This window comes from Panthera onca, chromosome E2, assembly GCF_046562875.1.
Source record: "Panthera onca isolate mPanOnc1 chromosome E2, mPanOnc1 haplotype 2, whole genome shotgun sequence".
NCBI lineage: Eukaryota > Metazoa > Chordata > Mammalia > Carnivora > Felidae > Panthera > Panthera onca.
The window spans coordinates 48,914,740-48,938,902 of NC_138353.1; the positions used below are offsets into that span (position 1 = coordinate 48,914,740).

The 24,163-nt window shown below is 42.5% G+C and overlaps 1 protein-coding gene and 1 pseudogene across 3 annotated transcripts in view; both read right to left on the reverse strand.

The window, feature by feature from the left end:
• The window catches only part of RFWD3 (ring finger and WD repeat domain 3), a 42,190-nt gene extending 20,694 nt beyond the window's left edge, over positions 1 to 21,496 (reverse strand). For 2 of the 3 annotated variants that reach the window (XM_060650137.2, XM_078438983.1), the window contains exons 1-6: positions 21,383 to 21,496; positions 16,290 to 16,764; positions 6,998 to 7,194; positions 3,638 to 3,708; positions 1,856 to 2,047; positions 1,668 to 1,759 (exon numbers count right to left, since the gene is read on the reverse strand). In XM_060650137.2, the coding sequence (XP_060506120.2) occupies positions 1,668 to 1,759; positions 1,856 to 2,047; positions 3,638 to 3,708; positions 6,998 to 7,194; positions 16,290 to 16,762 (1,025 nt within the window). In that variant the 5' untranslated portion in view covers positions 16,763 to 16,764; positions 21,383 to 21,496. Of the gene's footprint in view, positions 1 to 1,667; positions 1,760 to 1,855; positions 2,048 to 3,637; positions 3,709 to 6,997; positions 7,195 to 16,289; positions 16,765 to 20,953; positions 21,186 to 21,382 lie in introns of those variants that run through there. The other variant, XM_060650136.2, reaches the window with a different exon arrangement.
• On the reverse strand, positions 8,192 to 14,385 carry LOC132690148 (small ribosomal subunit protein uS17-like; annotated as a pseudogene).
• Positions 21,497 to 24,163: the final 2,667 nt, after the last annotated feature.

Here is a 24,163-nt window from a genome sequence, read left to right on the forward strand (position 1 = left end):
TTGTTCTTGGGCTTTCAAAATGCTGATAATTTCTTGTACTGCACTACACGTGCAAAGCTTCACTTAGGAAACTTCCATGGAGAGTGCTGCTGTAGGAGGGCTTAGCGACACGAACAAACAGCGGAACAAATGGCAACACTTAAGCCGTGTGCCAGATCCTCTTTTCTGTTATTGCTTTGTTTAAAGTATCATTAAGCCTATTCTAGGGAAGAGGAGATTAAGACTTGGAGAATGTTCCAAGTGGTCGTGAACTGTATACAAAAAGTAAGATGAGGAATTCCTGACTAAGGTATTTAGCAGCAGAGGCAGGCAGTAAATGTAATCCTTAGGGAAGAATCTGAATAAGCTACAAAAATTCCAGGGACTCACTCTGCTGGGGTCTGCCGCCCACACCAGGTGTGAGGTATTACTGGAGGGCTATAGGTTTCTCTATGACTTTTGATTTGGAGAGGGCTTAAGACACCATGGTCTTCTTCCCTGGGTCACGTTACTACAGGCTTAAGTGTCAGAGCTGATTCCAAGTTGGTGGGGATAGCTAAGTGCTCCTGCGGAAGGAACAGCCACTCCATTCCTTCTGAATTTACCTGTTCTAATCTGCACATGGCACTCAGGCCCTGAAAGCAGAAACTTACAAGAGGTACAGGGCACAGAAGAAATGAGCGGCAGGTCTACCACCTGTCATCCTTCTTTCACCTTCCCCTTCTCCTCCCCCCCCCCCCCCTTATTTTAGACTAAGAGAGCGAGCGGGGGAGAGGGGCAGAGGGAAAAACAGAGCGAATCTTAAGTAGGCTCCATGTTCAGTGTGGAGCCCAATGCAGGGCTCGATCCCACAACCCTGGGATCATGACCTGAGCTGAAACCAAGACTGGGCTCAAGTGAGCCACCCAGGTGCCCCTTTCCCCCGTTTCGAGGAAGATTTTCATGATCCAGGTGTCAGTCTTCCCAGAATGAAAATATTATGTGATGAAACAGTGGTTAATATTCCTTAGATTACAGGACAGAAACTTTACTTTAGCTGGCCAACTAAAATCGAAAACTAACGTTATCACTGAGAAATCCACTGGAAACTAATTTAGGCATGGCTGAATTGAGGGTCAGGAATCCGTCTTCCTCCACTGCTTAGCTCTGCTTTCTTGTGCACTGACTTCATTTTTAGATAAGCTCCCCCTACCCTATAGTTGAGAAGGTTCATTCAGTGAACCTGGGGCCTATACTCACTGAGCTAGCTGAAGTTGGAATTAGTTGTTGCTCTGAAACCATATTTTAAAAAAACATTCATTTAACTTTCAAAAGAGGGTGAGAGAGAGAGTGCAAATGGGGGAAGGCAGAGAGAGAGAGAGGGGGAGACAGAATCCAAAGCAGGCTCCAGGTTCTGAACTGTCAGCACAGAGCCTGACGCGGGGCTCAAACCCACAAACCGCGAGATCATGACCTGAGCCGAAGTCGGACGCTTAGCTGACTGAGCCACCCAGGCGCCCCTCCAAAACATCAAGAACACACCATGTAGACCTCCCTCAGAAGACATCAGATGTGTATTTATAAATCACAAGGGGAGACAGATTGCCAGTGATCCCCAGTACGGTCCAAGTAAAGCCCGAGAACCACATTAAGTGTGACTCATACCTCCTTTTTCAGATTTGCCAGGTAGTCAGATTCTTGTCACCTACCTTTTCATTTGCTCATGTTCACTAGTGTCCAGAGCTCTCAGGGTTCGGGCATAAAGAACCACGATGTCACTGTGCTTGGCTTTCTTGTTGCACTAAAGAGCCCAACAAGACAAAGTTAGTGTGGTTCTAGGAACCCTGACCTAACATGCTGACTGTGCACATGCACAGTCCTTATGTACGGTTCTTACCTGAGGACATTTTCGTGTCTGTCCCTTGAGCCACTTAGAAATGCACTTATACCCAAAGAGGTGCCCACAGCGTAACGCTGAGAGTCGGTGATCCCCAGCATTGGTCCAAAGTTCCAAACATATTGTGCAAGTGTCCCCTTCTTCATCATCCATAGGAACAGAAGATGGAAGAGGACTGGTCTTCTGGGGAGACTGGACGGAAACCAGAATACATTCAAATTAGAGAGAATGCATATCGGTCTTGAAGAGGATGTGCGACTGTCACATCAACAAAACCACACAAAAACAATACAAACCCAACTGAAAACACTGTAGCAAAACCGCGACAGTTCGGAATCACTTGCCATTCTTTGTTAAAACGCAAGCTGGCCAAATGTTTCATAACAAGCCAGGAAAATACTACCATCCTCTCATCTTAGGAAATTCTTGGATTTTTTTTCATGCAAATGAAGAAAAGGAGCTATGTTTACAAAGATACAAAACAGAACAAAACAGACCTGGCAGTTACCCAGATAATCAACAACAGGGAATAGCAGGTTTGTTATACGTTCAAAATTAGATTCATAATCAACTCAAGCAGTTATACTTGGCTCATGTAAATCAAAATTAAAAACAAAAACAGAAAAACAAAGGATATAAACAGCTTACCAAAAAATACAAATGGTTCGTTAAGTGTTTATTTATAACTGAAAAATGCAAATTAAAGAGATCATTTTTTCATTTATTAGATGGTATAAGCTGATGTCTGATGACACCAAGCAATGTTGAGGGTTAATGAAATGGGCATGTTTATATATTTTTGCTACAGGTAGAAAGTGACACAAATTGTCCATGGCATTATCTATAAAGACTAAAATACATGTATCTTTCCTTTTTTAAAAAAATGTCTATTTATTTTGAGAGAGACAGAGAGGAGAGAGCATGTGCATGTGAGCGGGGGATGGGCAGACAGAGAATCCCAAGCAGCTGTCAGCATAGAGCCTGATGTGGGCTCAATCCCACAGGCCATGAGATCATGACCTGAGCCAAAATCAAGAGTTGGATGCTCCCAACTGAGCTCCCATGTATCTTTCCTTTGACAGAGCAATCTCTCTGCTAGAAATATACCTAGCATATATTCGTCACAAATACTTGCAAGACAACTGTACAAAGCACGCACTTGTACCAGGGAAGGAAGGAAGGAAGGAAGGAAGGAAGGAAGGAAGGAAAGGGAGAGCAAGAGAAAGAAGAAACAACTATAGTGTATGTGACAAAAGAGTTGACCAAAAATTTATTTATAGATGGGACACTATGCAGTGATTCATGAGAGTCAACTTTATGTACTGATAAAAGGTATAATCAAAACTTAACCTTGTTAGGTAGGTAGGACAAGTTATCCTCACACCTACCCCTACTTTTTATTTTTTAATGTTTATTTATTTTTGAGAGAGAAACAGAGACAGAGCACGAGTGGAGGAGGGGCAGAGAGAGAGGGAGACATAAATCCAAAGCAGTCTCCAGGCTCTGAGCTGTCAGCGCAGAGCCCGACATAGGACTGGAAACCACAAGCTGTGAGATCATGACCTCAGATCATGACGTCCAAGTAGGACGTCTAACGCCTGAGCCACCGAGGTGCCCCTACCCCTGCTTTTTTAAACCTATGAGGAAGCAGCCACATAAATGAGTAAGTGGACTGGACCCACACCCTGACCTCCCACCTACAAAGTCTGCAAACTTTCCACTTTAGCCTGCAGCCTCTTTAAATGCAAATCACCACTTCATTTAAAAGGATGCTCATATTACCTGTTTGGGAAGGGTCTCTCCTTCACGGATACTTGTAACTTCTTGTTCTGCTGAGGTACCTCCTACTTGGTCTGCCAAGTCATTTCCAGAAATGATAAGATTAGTAACGCACAAAAGAAGACAGAAGTCAGGAATGAGAGTCTAGCAGGAGAGCCTAGCGTATCACAGCTTTCCATTTCTAATTGGTAGTATTGTTTTAAGTTTCCTAAGTTGTAACAGTGAATTTATTTTTTAACTTATTTTGGATATTTTCAAATATGCATAAAACTAGACTGAACAGTATAAATAACATGTAAGTACTCATCACCCAATTAAAAAAAAAAAAATCGATCTTGTTGCCAATCTTTTCCCAACTAAGCCCCCCCCAGCCCCATTATTTTCTTTTACAAAGCTTAACAACAAACTCTAAAATGTCATTTCACTTATAAAAACTTTTGTAATACTAACTGATAAAGATTTCTTTTTACATCAACACTATCCTTATCACGCCTAACAAAACTAATAATCTCTTAATACTAATACCCAGTTCATATTCAAAATTTCCCAGTTGTTTTCAAGTTACTCATTACACTACATTTATTGCTATCAGAATCTAAGCAAGGCCTCCACAACGAGTTTGACTGTTACATATGTGATGTTTTTTTCACTCTAACAATTCTTCATTTTTATCCCTTCCCTGTCACTGATTTGTTGGAAGATATCTGGTCATTTGTCTTATGAAACACTCTAATCCCAGATTTGACTGACTGCTTCCTTGTGGTATTGCTTAACTATTTGCTCTATCACCGATATTTCCTATAAACTGGCAGTTAAATCTAAGGGCTTCAGTGGATTCAATTCTGTTTTCTGGCAAGAAGAGGGGCAGCAAGAATACTTCTTTGGTTGTATGCTGCTTCTTCTTTTTTTAATTTTTTAACATTTGTTCATCTTTCAGAGACAGAGACAGAATGCAAGCAGGGGAGGGGCAGAGAGAGAGGGAGACACAGAATCGAAAGCAGGCTCCAGGCTGTGAGCTGTCAGCACAAGAGCCTGACATGGGGCTCAAACCCACGAACTGTGAAATCATGACCTGAGCCAAAGTCAGACGCTCAAATGACTGAGCCACCCAGCACCTCCCCCCACACCGACCAAAGTTTTGTTTTTTTTTTTTTTTTTTTGTAATTTTACTGTACTGTCTCTAGACTTCAAAGTACTCGTTACTTCTGGGTTTTATCACATCTATTACTCTAATAATAGAATGGTTTCTTTTTTTTACACTAGGTCTCTGATCCACTTATTTCTTAATTTTATAGTGTGAGGAATAAATCCAGTTTGTTTTCCAGTTAGCAATCCAGTTTTTACAATATTAATTTAAAAGTCTGTCTTTTCCCCACTATTTGAGATATTCTCTTTCCAATATACTACAACTTCATGTATGTTTAGATCTTTTTTCTAGATGTTCCAATGGAACACATTTTAGATTTAAATGGTTGCATCTCTGGTATTATTTACCTTGTTCTTCTACTTACTGCAAACTGGGCAACCTGGTTATTATATCTAGAGTCTTTTTTTAAATTTTTTTTTTTTTAACGTTTATTTATTTTTGAGACAGAGAGAGACAGAGCATGAACGGGGGAGGGTCAGAGAGAGAGGGAGACACAGAATCCAAAACAGGCTCCAGGCTCTGAGCAGTCAGCACAGAGCCCGACGCGGGGCTCGAACCCACGTACCGCGAGATCATGACCTGAGCCAAAGTCGGACGCCTAACCGACTGAGCCACCCAGGCGTCCCATTATATCTAGAGTCTTAAGCAGACTCGGGGATTTGAGGGGCAGTAACAGTATTTCCTAAGTGCTATGGATGTTTCTTTCTTTTTTTTAATTTTATTTTTAAGTAACCTCTACACACATCATGGGCTTGAACTTACAACCCTGAGACCGAAAGTCGCTTGCTCTGCCGACTCAGCCAGCCAGGCGCCCCTCTATGGAGATTTCTGATTGCAACACATCAAAATGCACATTATGGTCTGGTGGTGTAAGCTTGCTTCCTCCATTGAAACGAATCCCATCAACCTTTCAACCTAATGGTTTTAGGATCCACTGCTGATCTTTGCCTAGATACAGAATTCCATGAGGAGTCACACAATTATGACTTTTTCCTGTCATCTCTGCTTCAATATGAGCTGGAGTTTTTCTATTTCAAAGAACTTCCTTGGGGGTAGGTGGGAGAAATGAAGAGGTAAAGAGAATTTTTAGGGCAGTAAGAGTACCCTGTGTAATGATGGGGATGTCATTATACATTTGTCGAAACCCACAGAATGGAAAACCTGAGGTGAACCCTAAGGTAAAGCACGGACTTGGAGTGAACATGCCACGGATTAGATGCACCATTCTGGCGAGCGGTGCTAACAGGGAGGCTGTGCACGTGTGAGGACAGGAGTGTGAGGAAATCTCCACGCTGTCCTCTCAATTTTGTTGTGAACCTTAAATACTCTTAACAAACAAAACCTCCTTCATCAGCCAATATTTGGTTTTCCTGAATACAGTTCACCCAGGGAAAACAGGATAAATGCGTAATCCTTTATTTACCAGTTTTCAGAGTAATGCGTCAGGGCTCTAATAACTTAGGATGCTGATAAGTGAGCTTTTAAAAAAGCACATAATTATGAATTAGGATTTTTCACAGATTTGATGTATTTCAACCTATATCTCAATCCATACTCCAAGAATACACCCATTATTCGTTTTGATGCTCAAACTGTCCCATCTTGAGGCCACTTAGGAGCCCCTTTAAAGTTGCTCCTACGCCTACCGACCTGATGACTCTCTGAGAGGTGGCTCCCTTGCTTTCTAGCACAAACGCCCTAGGCTCATTTTGTATATTTCCTATCCCAGTCTTGGAAAGCCATTTCTCCAAGAAGTCCTGGGTCCCTTTAGTGGGAAAAGACCATAAACTGGGGTATCAGAGGGTAAGCAGGACATATGCTCCAGGGTCTCTGCCCACTACTGCTAAACATAGCTCTACTTGCATGATACATGGCATTATAGTAGGACTTAAAAACTGGCCGGCTAGACAGGGTACCGAATTTACAACGCTTTCCTTTAAATAAAGAACCTACTACTTTATAAGATGTCAAAGAAGATGAAAGAGAATATAAAATGCCATCACAAAGTGACCAACTGACTGGGTCACAGATCACATTAAATTTCAAGTCAGATCAAATCCTCTATATGGAATTATGGCCAGTGAAAGCTTTGTACTGTACGAAGCAGGAATCTACTGATATCTGGGGGCAAAAGGGAAAGTATCACATCACAAGTCTAGACTTTCTAGCTTTCTGGGTATTAGTCCTGTGAATCCAAAACTGAGCAACATACTCACCTTCTATAACAACGGCTCTAGGTTCCTCTCCCTGGACAACCACCTCCTCATACTCTGTGGAGCTGTCGGAATCAGAACTACTGGAGACCTGCAAGTCCTCAGAGACAGGATTCCTGGTCTCTGAACCATGAGACGTGGTTGGCAAATGAGGCTGGGTCCGGCTCACTTGAAAGTAAGCATCCAATGGTGCTCTGGACCTACGTAAGCAAAAAGACAACAGAATCACAGTACCATGGACCATCAACACAAGAAAAAGCCACAGTAATCTGAGAGTAAATCCTGGTCATTTCAACCCATCTCCAGGCAGTTAAATGTGCCTTTGAACACTGAAGCACAAACAGCAGTTTTAGGCAGATGTTGGCTGGCCCCGATATTCTCTTTTCCACTCAATTATTACATTAGCCACACTGGAGGTTGACTCTTGCTAAAACCAAATTCTACTTTACTGGCCTTTGGCCGTGTGTCAGTATCTTTTAAAGGACACAACTCAGCAATCTGTCTCCTGATATTAGGGGCTGAAAGAGAGCGGGAAAGAAGAAAAAGGGCTCTGCTGATCAAAAATGGCCTCAAGGGAATTCTGCTCCTGCAACAACACAGACCAAGGTCCTTTGGGGTAGAATGTGGAGTCCTGCTTCAGTCATCATGGTTTTACCTCTTATTTTAAAACATTATTTTTCTTTTTAAGTTTAAATAATGCCAGCTATGATATCAAATGTCAGCATGATATCAAAAATTAACTCAAGATGAGAAGAGCAGGGAGCAGAATTAACCCTATTCTGGCTGGCTGAGTTTTAACCATACCCATTACTGTGCTGTAGTTTCGTTCACAACCCACCTATCAAACCACACCCTACTTACAGCACAGAATGACATTCGATAGTAAAAATCAGAAAGGTGTTCTGTACTTCCTCTAGCTGATAATTATAAAGTATTACTGAAAGGTAATCTACTTTTAAGTTTTAATAACTGTCTTTATAACATTAAGATACATTATTACCCAGAAACATTGTTGGAGACTGTTCACTCAGAAAAAAATTGATTTCTTCTAGTTCGGCTACAATTTATGGCAAACTAGGGTGTTCTATTAAAAATGATGATAGAATGGAACAAAATAATTATTTGGTATCTAATTCAACAGAAGATACACCTTTGTAAAAAAAAAAAAAAAAAAAAAGAAAGAAAGAAATGTGAATAAATTGAAATGAGAAGTAGCAATTGTGAATCCTTTTTGACTCACAATTTAAAAGTGTGCCGTTCAGGGCACCTGGGTGGCTCAGTCGGTTAAGCGTCCGACTTCAGCTCAGGCCACGATCTTGCAGTTTGTAGGTTTGAGCCCCACATGGGGCTCTCTGCTGTCAGTGTGGAGCCTGCTTCAAATCCTCTGTCTTTCTCTCTGCCCCTTCCCTGCTTGCACTCTCTTGCTCAAAAATAAAAAATACGAATTTAAAAAAAGTACAACAATTCAGTGGTTTTCAGCATAACTACAGGTTACATAACCATCACCACTATCTTCTTCCAAAACATTTTCGCCATACCTAAAAGGAACCCTGTATACATATAACCAGTCCTTCCTTCTCCCCTTTCTGCAACCTCTAGCAATCACCAATTTAATTTCGGTCTCTGTAGACTTGCCTATTCTGGGCATTTCATATGGTACAATCATAATATATATGGCGTTTTGGGTCTGGTCTCTTTCAGGACTTCATGATATATACAAGGACCACGTCACCTGTGAATAGCTATAGTTTGATTTCATCCTTTCTAATTGGAATGCCTTTTATTTCTTTCTTTTTTTTTTTTTTTTTTTTGTCTAATTGCTTTGGCGAGAACCTCCAGTACAGCGGCAAACAGAATTGGCAAATTCTTGTTCCTGACCTTAGGAGTAAAGCTTTCAGTCTTTAGTAAGTTAGTAAGTTAGATGAGGGTTTTTTTATTCATGGTCTTTATCAGGTTGAGGAAGTTCCCTTCCAGTGCTAGTCTGTTCTTTTTATCATTAAAGAGTTTTGTCAAATGCTTCTTCATCTATTAAGATGTTCATGTTTTTCCCCCTTTATTGTATTAATATAGTATCTATTTATTTTTATTGTTTTTAACGTTTATTTATTATTGAGAGACAGAGACAGAGCATGAGCAGGGGAGGGGCAAAGAGAGGGGGAGACACAGAATTCAAAGCAGGCTCCAGGCTCTGAGCTGTCAGCACAGAGCCTGACGCGGGGCCTGAACCCACAAACTGTGAGATCATGACCTGAGCTGAAGTCGGACACTTTACCGACTGAGCCACCCAGGGACCCTATTTTTTTATATGTTGAATCAGCCTTGCTTTCCTACAACAAATCCTGTTTGGTTTTAGTGTATCATCTTTTTTATATGTTGTTGGATTCAGTTTGCTAGTATTTTGTTGAGAAACGTTGTATCTACATTCATAAATTACCAATAAACGATATTGGTCTATAGTTTTCTTGTGATGCCTTTATATGCTTTTGGTATTGGAATAATACTGACCTCAAAGAATCAGGAAGTATTCCCCCTGCTTCCATTTTTTTGAAAAGTTTGTTAAGTATTGGTGTTATTTAATTTTTTCTTTTAACTGGGAAAATAACTTTATTTTCTTTAGGTGTATGGGCAGATGTTTAGTCTCAGAATGTTTGGAATTGCTTCTCGGTACCAGCAGCCTTGGTGACTTTGAGCTCAGGGAAGCACACAGACTTGCTCAATGGCTAGCACTCGCCCACTGTTACAGTGTTGCCAGTCTAGACATCCCGAAGCAGGGGGACAGGTGCACAGACACGCTCTGGTGGCGTTTTTCAAAGCAGTTGTATTTTTGGAGGTAGTGGAAGTAGGCTCAGTGGATGACAATGGTTCTTTTCATCTTTATCTTCGTCACCAGACCAGACAGAATCTGCCCTCGGATGGAGACCTTATGAGTAAAGGGGCATTTCTTGCCAGTACAGGTGCACTCAATGGCCTCCTTGGGCATCTGGAAGCCCCGACCAATGTTTTTGTAGTATCACAGGAGCTTCTCCTTGCTGGTTTCTCCAAACAAAACCCTCGTTTTTTGTTTTTTAATGTTTATTTTGAGAGAGAGAGAGAGAGAGAGAGAGAGCGAGCGCGCGCGTGCGCGAGCAGGAGAGAGACAGAGAGAGAGAATCCTAAGTAGACTCCACATTGTCAGCACAAAGCCCAATGTACTCAATCCCACAATCCATGAGATCACGACCTGAGCCAAAATCAAGTCAGACGCTCAACTGACTGAGCCACCCAGGTGCCCCTAGCAGAACCCTCTTCTTATTTTGAAAGATAATTGGCTGCTTTTGGTAGGCATGCTCAGTCAGAATGTGTGCCATCTTCCCAATCGTCTGAAAAAAGGAAAGTCCAGAGGGTGTCTGGGCTTCCTCATCAACTGCCTATTGATTTCACCTTTAAACATTTGGTAGACTTCACCAGGGAAGCCATTTACTTCTGGGCTCTTCTGTGTGAATTTTGTTTTTAAATTACTAATTCAATCCCTTTATTTGTTAATCATCTATTCAGATTTTCTTTCTCTTCTTGAAAGAATACTGATAAACATGTCTTCTTAGAAGTTTGTCAATTTCACCTAAATTATCTAATTTCTTGGTATAACACTGTTCACAGGGGTGCTTGGGTGGCTCAGTCAGTGGAGCATCCAACTCTTGATTTTGGCTCAGGTCACAATCCCAGGGTCACAGGATTGAGCCCCACATGGGGCTCTGTGCCAGGTGTGGAGCCTGCTTGGGATTCTGTCTCTCTTCCTTTGCCCCTGTCCCCTGCTCTCTAAAACACCAAAAAAATCCCAAAACAAAAACAAAAATGTTCACAGTATTCCCTTATAAAATTGCTTTCTTCTGTAAGAGTGATAGTGATGTTCTTTCACTCCTGATTACTCTGAGTCTTCTCTCTTGGTCAGTCTACCTAGAAGTTTGTCAATTTTGTTGATTTTTCAGAAAACCAACTTTTGGATTAGCTGGTTTTCTCTCTTGGTTTTCTATTTCTATGAAATCTATTTCATTCATATCTGCTCTAATGGTCATTATTTCCTTCTTTCTGCTTGCTTGCTTTGAATTCTGGATTTTTTATTTTGCTTTTCTTTTTCTAGTTCCTTAAGCTAGGTTATTGAGTACTTTATCCTTTCTTAGCACGGTATTTAACAGCTATACATTTCCTTCTAAGCACTGCTTTAGCTGCATCCTAAAAGTTTTGGTATACTAGGTTTTTCTTTTCATTCATCTCAAAGTATTTCCTAATTTTTCTTGGTATTTCTTCTTTGAACTCTTGGTTATTTAGGAGTTGTGTGATTTCTGCATACTTGTGAACTGCCCCAAATTCTTTGTTACTGATGTCCAGTTTCATTCTGTTATGGTCAGAGAACATATTTTATATGATTTCAATCCTTTAAATTTATTGGTCTTGTTTTATGCCCTAACATATGATCTGTCCTGGAAAATGCTCCGTGTGCACTTGAGAAATAGGGATACTCTGCTATTAGGTGGAATTTTCTATTAGATCTAGTAGGGTTACAGTATTGTTCAAGTTTTCTGGCTCCTTGTTGACTTTCTGCCTAGTTGTTAAACTCATTATCAAAAGTGTACTGACATCTCCTATTATTACCGGTGAATTGTAGATTTCTACCACCAATTATGACAGTTTTTGCTTCATGTATTGGGGGCACTGTTACAGGGGCATATAGGTTTATAATTGTTCTATCTTCTAGATGGATTAGGCCTTTTATCATTATAAAATGTCATTCTTGACTCTTAAAACAATCTTTAAAAAAAAATGTTTTTTTAAGTTTATTCATTTTGAGAGGGAAGAGCATAAGCACAAGGTGGGGAGGGGCCGGGAGAGAAAGGGAGAAAGAGAGAGAATCCCAAGCAGGCTCCACATCACGAGCACAGAGTCCAATGCGTGTCTTGAATGCACGAACCTCGAGATCTTGACCCAAACTGAGGTTGGACGCTTAACCGACTGAGTCACCCAGGCACCCCGACTCTTAGAACAATCTTGGTCTTAAGGTCTATTTCATCTGATATTAGTACATTAACTCCTACTCTCTTATGGTTACTGTTTGCATAATGTTATTTTGGTCCATCCTTTTACTCTCAACCTACTAATATCTTTGAATCTAAACTGTCTTGTAGACAGTATACAGTTGGATTAAAAAAAAACAACAAAACAACTCAATGCTGCTGATCTGTATCTTTTGATTAGTGTTTAATACAACTGCATTTAAGGCAGGATTTATATCTACTGTTTTGCTGTTTTCTTTCTTTCTTTAAGATGTCTTTTATTTTTAAGCAAACTCTACACCTAACATGGGGCTCAAACTCACAACTGTGAGATCAAGAGCCACAGGCTGAGACTGAGAGGCACCCCTGCTTTGCTCTTTTCTATATGACTATGTCTTTTTTGTTCATATAGAAATGTTTATTCCAAATTCTAATAGAAAAGTTTAGGGGTGCCTGGCTGGCTAGTCGGTGAAGCGTGTGACTCTTGATGTTGGGGTTGTGGATTCAAGCCCCGTGTTAGGTGCAGAAATTACTCAAAAATTTAAAAATCTTGGGACACCTGGGTGGCTTAGTCTGATGAACATCCAACTCTTGATTTCAGCTCAGGTCATTATCTCAGGGTTCAAGAGTTTGAGGAGCCAAAAAGTCTCCTGGTCTTCGCTGAGTGTGTGACTGTGTGTGTATGCTGGGGCACCCCTTCAGTAATCAGCCAGGCAGGTGACAATTCTTCCTGCTTGTGCAGAGCCTCAATGCCAATAAGAGTTGAGGAATTAGTGCCTTCTTAGGTCTTTCCTGGGCGCGGGCACAGTTGTACACAGCCCTTGGCATATGTGTGGCCTTCTAGATTTCTAAGAATATGTCAGAGCTTTTCAAAACCCCTACGAAGATCTCATTCCTTAGCTTTTCCTTTTAAGCTTTTTGGTTAGTTTAGTTTGCCCCAGTCGTTATGCACCGCCTCAGGCAGCCTCTGGGGAAAAGGCTTTTAGGCTTTTTAGACTGGGCCTAAGTGCTAAATCAGGAAGAGCCCTGCAGGTGAGATCTTCTAGGAAACCACCAAACAGGACAAAGAAAGGGAATTCTCTGGGAATGAGGCTCTGAAGGAGCTTCCATTCCATTCTACTCCCTCACGTTTTCACCATGATCGCAGGCAGTGGCTTTTCATGGTTACACTAAGCCGAAGAGGGATGTGGGAACAAGGAATGTCACGAGGCTTACTGTTCTACTGACATCAGCTGTTTGGTTTGGTTTTTAATATTCGCTCCCTGAAAATGGTGTAAGTATCTGTTTAATTTCCAGCATCCTGCAAGTTGATTCTGCTAAAGTTTGCCAACTGTTTCAAAGGTCCGGTCATTTTTACTGATGTCACTCAGGTTTCCTTTTTAAAAAATACTAATAAGCAACTTTATCAACTTATTTTTGGGAATTGTGTGTGAACAGCAGCTTTAGCTACCATGAGACCAGCACATAAGAACAGTATTTCTTAAGTACATTTTAATCAAATGAAATCCACACTAAAGTAAGGCTGAGGGGCTACTGGGCACGCACACTGAGCATTCTGCATAGAAACTGGTAAAAAAATCAAGTGATTAAAAAACACTCATTAACATTAAGATAGTAAAAGGCATTTCCAAAGTCAGACAGGGACACAGGAAAGGGGACTATCGTCATGAGGAAGTGCTAGGGTGTCTTTGGGAGTACAACCTTGAAACCCAAGAAATGCTCTTTCCCTGCACTTATTATCTCTGAATTAAAAACCAGTGTTAGTTCCTGCCCCTTGCCTAGCCTCTATAGTCCCAGATTCCATAAGCTCCATGAAAACAGGTACCCTGATCTGTCCTGCTCACAATGTATCTCCAAGGCAAAGTTCAGTCTCTCCCAGAGTGGAATGTCAGAAATAGTTGATGAATGAGTGATGATGCTGACAGCCAGAATCAGAATCAAGCAGCCTCAAACAAAGAAACGGGAAAGGAGTTTGTGGTCTTGGCTGAGAAGCCTGTTGGGAAAAACACCTCATTACTCAGTTTTCTCCGACTCTGGCTTCTCGGTGGAGTCTGAGGCACAGCTGCTCACCCCGGCCCAGGCTGTCAGCACCTGGCCCAGAAACGGTCTATCAGGGGAGTAAATGCCAAACACCATAGTGGGAAATTCACGTTAAGAATTCAGAAGGTAGGGGCGCCTGGGTGGCGCAGTCGGTTAAGCGTCCGACTTCAGCCAGGTCACGATCTCGCGGTCCGTGAGTTCGAGCCCCGCGTCAGGCTCTGGGCTGATGGCCCGGAGCCTGGAGCCTGTTTCCGATTCTGTGTCTCCCTCTCTCTCTGCCCCTCCCCCGTTCATGCTCTGTCTCTCTCTGTCCCAAAAAAAATAAATAAAAAACGTTGAAAAAAAAAAAAAATTAAGAAAAAAAAAAAAAGAATTCAGAAGGTATAAAAAAATAATAATAAAAAGAAATTCAGAAGGTAAAATAAGCAAGTGGTCCTGGAAAAGCTCATATTTTAATGTGAATTTAGTGAGGCATTTACTTACAACACAATATTCAGGGGGAAGAAGTTTCAATACCACATTTACGTGGCTCCAGAATCCATGTTCTCTCCACGTAACTGCATAGTCCCTGGCCCCTTAGATTTATTCGCTTTGTACAGACAAACATACGGTTGTCAAAGAGCTCAACTAACATCCTTCAATATCTAGATTCTGTAACCCAGTTTCTGAGCACAGAAGCAATTTTCTGATCAGAGTTTAGCTTCTGTGTATAAACACCTCTTAGGAGAATTATGCTAACGGTGCCAGCAAGAGAATTTGGTCTCTGTGGTATTTCCATTTGTCTCTGTAAATTGGCATCTGGTTTATAAGCATCACTCTCCTGTGAGTTGGTAAGTGGACCCCACCAAGAGCAATCAGCTCTGCCCCCAACTCCCCTCCCCCAAGTGAGTATATGAACATCCAAGGCTGAGGAATACTGTGAGGCCTCCTGGCAGCCAGCCAGTCCCTGGGGACACCACTCTCAACTCTCAGCCCACTTACTTTGAAAGCCTCCCCAAACAGCACTGCAAGGTGCCTCCCCTATGACACAAACATACGAAATCTTATTCTGCCTTCACAATCAGAGTGGCACCTTAAATAACAGTAGCATGCGTGTGAAACTCTTGTCGACACAAAACGAAGCACATCAACCCTGATGGGTCACATCCAGAAAAGACCAGGCTCCAGAGACTGGACCAGCTGTAATAGAGCACCCTCCCCTTGCCCCAAACAGTCATCGCCAGAACCCAGGCAAAAGGATGCCGAATCCAGGATCAGAAGGCGCAATCCCAATTCCAGAGGTACCACAGTCAAAACACAAATGATTCCATCAGCTTCCTCATTTGTAAAACACAGTGAACAGGTGGCCTAGTTACTGCTTGTTAGTATCATCTCTTCATTTCCATAATGTAAGGAAAACACACGGATCTGACCGAAGCTTCCTCTGTCTGTCTGTCTGTCTGTCTAGAAAACAAGTGAGATCAGGGTTCCAATACCAGCTCAACTCCGTCCCTGCAGTGGCTATGAGACCCTGACAAAACACTTTCTCAGGGTCCAAGTTTCCCTCACATATAAAATAAAGATCTTAAATTCAATCTACGTGAAATAAAGGGTTTCAAATAAAGGAGGAAGTTAAAAAACAGACAAGGCATAGACACCAGTTACTTTTCATAACGACCCTGTCAGGACCTGACGGCTAAGGTCTTCAAGAGGCAAGTTCAACCCAAAAACTATAAAAGAAAATTACTTTCAACTCCGCAACACACTCTCGGGTGAGGAGGGGTGGAATGTTTCCCCACTTAGCGAGATAAGCTCTAAGTTTATTGACACCGTACTTTTCACAAGGCTTCTCTGAATCCAGCCCGCCTGTCTTCCAAAGTCTACCACCCCGTTACACGGGATGCCAAAGAACAACGGATCCTGGGTAGCCGAAGTGCGGACTCAGGACTTAAAAAAGTACTTCTGCGACGTGCCAGCGATCTGAGGAAGAGCCACTTCTCCAGAAGCCACTGCCAACGAACCAGCACCTACTTTCCAAAGCACCTCAGTGTAACTGAGTCTCTCGGTCACTCCGTGAAGTGAATAAGGCAAGCGCTTTCATTTTCATCTAACTCCCGAGGAAACGGGGGTCCAGAAAGGCCACCTGACTTGCCAAAAGTCACAGTGGCAACCCTCGGCGCACTAGGGCCAGAACCGGCGTTCGCAACTCCCAGGGCGGCACCGATCCCGAGACGGACACGAGTTTTTACCTGGCACGGTCAGTCCTCTGAGACGCTCCGGGTCTTGACCTGCGGGAGGCAGACCCCCTCGTCCTCCTGGCCCTCACTGGCCCCACGCTGTTGTCTGAAGGGGGCCTCAGGAACTCCAGCATGCCGTGGAGCCTCTGCAGCCCGCTGAGGAAGCTGTTCATCGACTCCAGAGACGCCACTTGGACGGGGCGGTTAACACCGGGTCCCTGCCCGCGCTCCTCCGAAGCTCCCGGATGAACGTCCTCTGCACCATCTTCTCCCAACCGCTCCACTTCCTCCGTCAGGTCAGCAGACACCCGCGGAGCAGGCTGGAGCGGGGGCGGCCCCCCGTGGCTGGCGGCCACTTCGGCAGGTAGAGGCTGGAGCGGGGACGGTCCCTCCTGGCTGCCGGCCACTTCGGCAGGGGCGGGCTGTTCTGCAGCATGATGCTCTAACTGCATCTCAAGACTATACTCCATTTCTTCATGAGCCATCACTGGGGAAGTAATGTTCGTAAAAAGTATCAGCAAAGGAGAGAAAACATGCCAGGTAGCCGATATAATCACATCTAAGTCTTCTAGATGTTCTGTTTAAGATCATTCTTGGCAAAACTGAAAATCTTCAAGAGATTTTAGTTACTTATTTTAGGTCAGAAGGGTTCGGCCATCATCAACTTTTCCCCTCCGTAGCAAGTACTTATAAAACTAGCTTTCCGGCTTACCCTTTACAAATGTGAAGGCATGTGATCACAGTACTATCTTCTAAAGCAGAAACATCTAGGAAATAAGAGGGTTGAACTACTGTATCTGAAAGTAATTTCCCAGACCTCCTGCAGTTCTTTGTCATGACCTGAATACAGAGATTTACCAAAACAAATGCATAGAACGCTACATCTGATTTTCGTGGGCAATATTCATCTTTCACAGCACCAAGTTACAAAGGATAAACAGAAAAAGGACATTTTTACACTTGCAAAATTAACTCAATACTAACTCAAAACAGAAATTTACCTAATTTTTCCAAAAAAGGCTGAGCAAATCTGATTTACTTCATCCTTGTCATTGTTTCCCCTCTCTAATGCCATTTGTTAGCCCATTTAACAAATATTTATTCAGTGCCTGTCATGTCCCTTTCCTTATTTGGTTCTTGTCTCTAATTCCACTATGTTAATCCATTCAAGAAATATTAAGCACCTGTTAAGTAGTCAGATCCCCCACAGAGGTGATGACAGGATAAAACTGTGTAAAGGATAAAACTCTGTAACAGAGTTTATATTCTAGCAAACGCAAGAATAATCAAATAAATGTGGAAATTATACATGGTGATATTTGGTTTTGGGAGGAGTCGCGGAGTACCATTTTAGACGCTCTTTCAGAAAGACTGAAAATTGAGCCCAGGCATGAAGGACTAAAAGAAGCTGCCCATAGGAAGAGCCAAAGAAGAGTTTCAGAAGGAAATCAGTACACAGCTCCCTGATGAGCATGGGTTTCGTAAAACAGAAACCAGGCAGATGTAGTGAACACGGTAATGAAGACTGAAAGTATGGGATGAGGTTGATGAGGCCGAACACTAACACTGAAAGCTTTGGTAAGGAGTTTCTTTTCTTTCTTTCTTTTTCTTTATTTGAAAGAGAGAGAGAGAGAGAGAGAGAGAGCGCACATGCACTAGCAGGGCAGAGTGGGAGAGAGAGAGAATATCAAGCAGGCTCTACGTTCAGTATGGAGCCCGACACGGGGCTTGATCTCACATCCCTGGGAACATGACCTGAGCTGAAATCAAGAGTCAAGAGTCACCCGGGCGCCCCAGGAGTTTCTTCTATGTTAGGAATGGACTGTAGGGGGAGCAAGATTGCAAGTAAGCTAAGCCGTTTACAGACTACTTGTGGGAGTGCAAACTAGTGGTCCAGAAGCTCGGGCAAGAGTGGTAGCAGTGGAGATGGAAAGTGGTAGACAGCTATAAGAACTGTCAGCATAGACATGCCACTTCAAATCATAGATTAAACTACCTAAGAAGGAAAGGGAGAGAAGAGAAGTGGGCCAAGGATTCAAAACCGAGGGGTTAACATTAAAAGGGTAAGTTACAGGACAAGAGCCCAGAAAAAAGGCTGTGAAGGAGGAGAAAACCTGGTAGAGCATGGTGTCTTGGTCTTGGAAGAATGTTTCAAGGAGGGAATGGTCAAGTGTGTCTAGCGCGGAAGAATGGTCACGAGGTTTAACAATGTAGCGAGGACACATAACCTAGAAAAGAGCAGTTTCCGCACAGGGAGGGGGCCCGAGGCCACACTGGAGCGGCCCGAGTAAGGAGATGGAATACAATACACATGGTGGATGAAGCACACTTTCGTTTTCTAGGCATTCCTGAAAACCCATTAACATGACAACTCCTCCCAACTGCATTAGAGAAAGGATAAAGGATAAATCACAAAGACAAAGAAAATTCAAACAGGGCAGGAGACAATGCAATTTCTGCTAGAACTGGTAACTTCTTAGTAGAGCTGAAAAGAAGAAGCCCAAGTGACTGCAAAGAGGGGGTTACTGTGTGCTACAGAGAAGCAAGCGGACTCCCACCGAGGGGACTGCAGAAACCAGGCAACACAGAGGACAGTGTTGAACGTGGAGCTGAAGAACAGGACTGGTTGAAAGCCTGTCTCAAACGAACAAAAGCCAGCCAAACACACACCTCCTCCGCCTCTGCCGTAGGAAGCTGGAGGCTTGTACCAGACAGGCTTAAGACCAGCATGGGTGACAGCAGAGCAGTGAAGATAAGCAGTTAAGTGCAAGTCTACAAACTGAACAGTGTGAGACTCTCCCAACTCTTCTCCTCACCTTTTCCCCCTGCACAAATCCAGGACACAATATTCTGGTTTATATACGTCCTCTACCTAAAGCAGGAAATTAGAGGACTCTTCTCTAGAGAAAAAAAAAAAAAAAAAAAAAACCTAAAAATATTGACAGTTGTGAATCCCCAAGAAAATGGGTGAGGCTCTGTCCCTCTATCTAACAGTAAAAGCCTACTACCTGATAGCTTGACAGGGTTCAGCCACTCATATAAAGCTTCCAAACAGCCTCAAGGGGGAGGGAAGGGGCTCTCCTTAAAAAGAAACTAATAGCCAAGGATCAACTGACATTTTGAGTAAAGCCTCCAAAATGAGGGAGAGACCAGAGCAGACAAACAGAAAAAACTTGGAGGGAAGAAAGGAAATTAATGCAAGAAACTGTAAAAAACAAAACAAAACCCAAAAACATATACAAACAAAAACAAAACAAAACAAAACTCCTCAAACTTACAAGAAAAGAATGCCAGGGAGGAAAAAAGGACACATTAGAAAACAAGGAAGAGCTCTGGGAAATGAAAAATGACAGATGACAGCCAAAATAAAATATTTAATACAAGGATCGGAAAAAGTCGAGGAACTCTTTCAGAAAGTAGAATAAAAGATGGTCAAAAAAAGAGTAATAAAATAAAAATGTTAAGCCAGGATATTTCATTACCTTTAGTCCTGGAAAGAGAACTCAGAAAGTGGAGAAGAAACTAAAACAGGTTATAAAGGAATCCACTATAATGCCATTTTTAGGATAATGAAAAACATGAAAAATCAAGCTACTATCTGGACTTATACAACTGTAGTACAAAACAAACCTGGGCATGAAAAATATCAAATTCAGGAAGAGAGTTCCGAGGTTCTCATGGGCTTCAACTCTATATATGTATGTATGTGTGTGTGTCTATATATATATATATACCTTGTTTTTATTTCTTAAAAAAGAAAAGGATGCAATTACAGCAAAAGGTTTGTTAGATCCAGATGGTGTGTGCACAGGTTTTTATTTTTTATTACTCTCCGTACATATCAGTATGATTAAATATTAGAAATGAAGTTTCTTCCCACCTTATGTCAGTTTTCATTAAAGAGCAACCAGTTTTCATTAGAACAGCAAAGCAGACAGCTGAATCCAACCGATTCATTACGGTATACACAGTAGCAACAAGTACACAGCAGGTGCTAAATACCTACTGAATTATCCACACACCTAGCGGCAGTCTGGAGCAAAGCTTCCCAACCACTGCGAGGAAATATACATCCTCCAGCCCAGGGCTATGTCAGGAGTGACCAGAGCCAAAAAGCCACCCCAAGCCTTGAGCTGCCTTGTCCTGGACCTCGGCATGCCATACAAATGCCATTTTCTATGTGTGGCGTTTAAGTGGACGCTTAAGACGTTAATTTCCCACTTGTCATCTTTCCAAACTTTGTTACTCAGATATAAGTCTGTAACAGGTGGGACGATGGCCGCCAATTACAGGATAAGGGGCCGAGGCATGCAGCCTAGCCTATCTGGTTCAAATCGCCGTACTACGTGTGGCACCTTAGGCCGGTTTCCTAGCCTCTCTGTTCAACTTGTTCATTTCTAAAACGGGGATTAAAAGTATTTACTTTTTATTTATTTACTGAGTAAATAGTATTTACTGAGCGCCTGGGTGGCTCAGTCGGTTGAGCGTCCGACTTCGGCTCGGGTCATGATCTCACGGCTCGTGAGTTCGAGCCCCCCGACGGGCTCTGTGCCTGCACAGAGCCTGGAGTCCGCTTCGGATTCGGTGTCTCCCTCTTTCTCTACCCCTCCCCCGCTCATTCTCTGTCTCTCTCTCTCGAAAATAAACATCCAAAAAAAAATTTTGTAAGTATTTACGTCACAGTGTCGCTGCGAAGTAAAGCTGGATAAAACCAAAGAACAGGTTCCTCCGTGAACTTGAAAGTTACGCAAGTAACGGGCGCCCAGCGGGAAAGCAATTCTATTTGCACATGAAGAGCTAGGGGCTCGGCACCCCGGATGGAGAACGGCCGGCGGCGGACTCTTCTCCTGCCTTCCCTGCCTTCACCCCCACCTCCGGCATCTCCCCGATCAAGCCAGAAAAAGCGTGGGTTCGGGGCCCTCAACCCCAACCGTTGGGGCCGCCCGGAGCCACCGAACCGAACCTCCCTATGCGGCCAGGTTCTGTGCCCGCCCGCAGCTCCCCTCGTGGGGGCGACCCTGGGCCCTGCAGCCAGGGATCCAGCCCGGGAAGTTATCCTGGAGCCAGGGGCCCAAGGCCTGGGTAAAGTCAAGTGCTCCCCTTACCTAAGGCCGGGGGGTACACTGCAGGGCTTGCAAAATCGCTGCGGTGGCGGTCGTTTCTTCGGAAGAACTCGCACACTTGGAGGGCAGCAGCTACTTCCTGAGCAGCTCAAGCTGCCCGCCCGAGTTGCGGGCGCAGCCTGCTCCTATTGGACAGCACTCCTAGACGGCAGCCAATACCCTCTCTTCTTCTTCCGTTGGTCTCCGCGGGCTGAAAAAGCGGCACTCTCATTGGCTGGTTCTTCATTGGCTTGTTCTTCGTAAACTGACTGCGTGAGGCCACGCGCAAGGGGGCATTGTACAATTGGTAGAAATCTTCGTCCGTCACCTTGTGCCCAGCCCACAAAGAGAAGAATCTAACAAGGGTTTCCCCGCTCTTTATTTGAACTTTCTGGCGGGAGAAAGTTGTAAAAAGATCCCTCGGATCTTTCTGGAGCCCGAGCCGTGGGACAGCCCAGCTCATGTATATCCTTTCGTGAGGTTGAAGAGCTCCTGAAAAAGAACTTGCCTACACCATCTCTTTAATTCCAAACCATTGCAATAAATTGCTTGCTAATAGTAGCAAACTATTGTAACTAGGTGACCATGGTCACGTTATTTGACGGCAAACTTTTTTGAGGAATCTTGCTTAAAGTCGAAATCTCACTTTTTAGAAGGAAGACCTAAAAATCTAAACCTCAGGCAGAGACTGCACATTGCCAAAATTTTATTTACTCAGCTGTCAATTTTCAGTGGAATTGGTGGCAGAGGAGAGCATAAATAATTGAAAGTCATGGATAATCCAATTTTCTCCTCTGAACCTGTTAACCAAAGTCAGTGTTAGCATTTGTATTTTTTTCGTTTCCTGCCGCCTAAGGGACCTGCTACTGAGCTATATAGCCTGGCTAATATGAGGAGAAAGAAACTTTCTTTTGTAAACAAACATGAATGAAAAACGTATGTACTCATATAAATCCTGCATGTTCAATGGAGCAAAATTAGAAGATGCAGAGAAGCAAAAAACAAAAATTGTCTCTATCCAGAGAAATCATTATTAACTTTGTTTAAAATCTTCATTTATCTAAATATATACATTTAGATATAGATGGGATAGTGTTTTAATCTTAAAATATATTTTTTGAATTGCTTGCCATGTTAATAAATACATAGGCACATTATTGAATACTGGGTGATTCTTTGAAAATTTTTTAAATAAAAATAGGTGACATGTGATAAAAAAAATGGACAACACAAAGAGCTGTTTAGTGAAAAGTATACAGAATGTTTTCTAAATGGTTCTGATATTCATTCATGATGCACCTGCTGGACTAGCTAGGAGAAAAACAATAAAGACACAAGTCAGAAACTTGTAGTCTTGGGCACCTGGGTGGCTCAGTCCATTAACCACCTGACTTGCGCTCAGGTCATGATCTCACTGTTGGTGAGATGGAGCCCAGTGCATAGCCTGCTTGGGGTTGGTTCTCTCTCTCCCTCTCTCTGCCCTTTCCCTGCTCATGCTTGCACACGCTCTCTCTCTTAAATAAACTTAAAAACAAATAAAGTGCAGCACATCCATAAAACTACAATACGCTGCAGAGCTTCAATGCAAGTTGGGAAAAAGAACAATCTCCTTTACCAAATATTGACGACCAGAACAGTGTTGGCCTGCAGTCCTTTTGCTAATTCCCGTAGCAAAGAGACCTTAGACTTAAATGTAAATTCTAAAAACTATAAAACTTCTGCAAGAGAGCAGGAGAAAATATTCCTGACCTTGGGTTAGGTAAAGATTTTTTAGATATAACCCTCAAAAGCATGATTCATACGAGCAAAAACTGATAAATTGGATCACATCAAAATTTAAAACTCTGCTCTCCAAAAGACATCGTTTGGAAAATGAAAAGATGAACTGCATACAGGTAGAAAAAATTTGCAAATCATGTATCTGATAAAGGATTTGTACCCACCATTTATACAGAACCCTCAAAACTCAATAACTGGCAAAACAAAACAACCCAATTTAAAATATGGGCACAAGATTTGAACAGACACTGTGCCAAAGAAGATATATCGACAACAAGTTAAATGAAAGGATCCTCAACATTACTAGTCATTAAGGGAATGTAAATTAAAGGCTCAATGACATACCGTCATTATATAATTATTAGAATTGCCAAAATTAAAAATCCTGGCCATACCAAATGTTGGCTAGGATATGGAGCTACGCTGCTAGTGGAATGGAAAATTCCACAACCCTTTTGGGAAACAGTTTGACAGTTTCTTAAAAAGTTAAATGTGATCTTATGATCACATATAATCCAGCAATTTGCTTTTAGGTATGTACCCAACAGAAAGGAAAGCATATGGTCAAATAAAGACTTGTACGTGAAAGTTCGTAGCAGCCTTATTTCTAATAGCCAAAAGCAATAAACAATTCAAATTTTCATCAACAGGTGAATGGATAAAAAATGTGAAATCCATACAATGCAATTGTTCTCAACAGTCAGAAGGAATGAATTAGCAATACATGCAAGCACATGGATGAATCTCCAAATAATTATATTGAGTAAAAGAAAGCAAACTTTTGCACACCAAATGATTTCAGGCACATAAAATCTTAAAATGGAAACTAATCTATAGTGGCAGACAGTAGGTCAGTGGTTGCCTAGGGGGAAAGGGGAGTAGAAGGCAGTGATTGCAAAGGAGCGTGAGGACGCTTTGGGAGTTGGGTATATTCATTATGTTGATTGCGGTGGTATATACATACATCAAAACTTATCAAATTACATTGGGGGGTCTGGGTGGCCC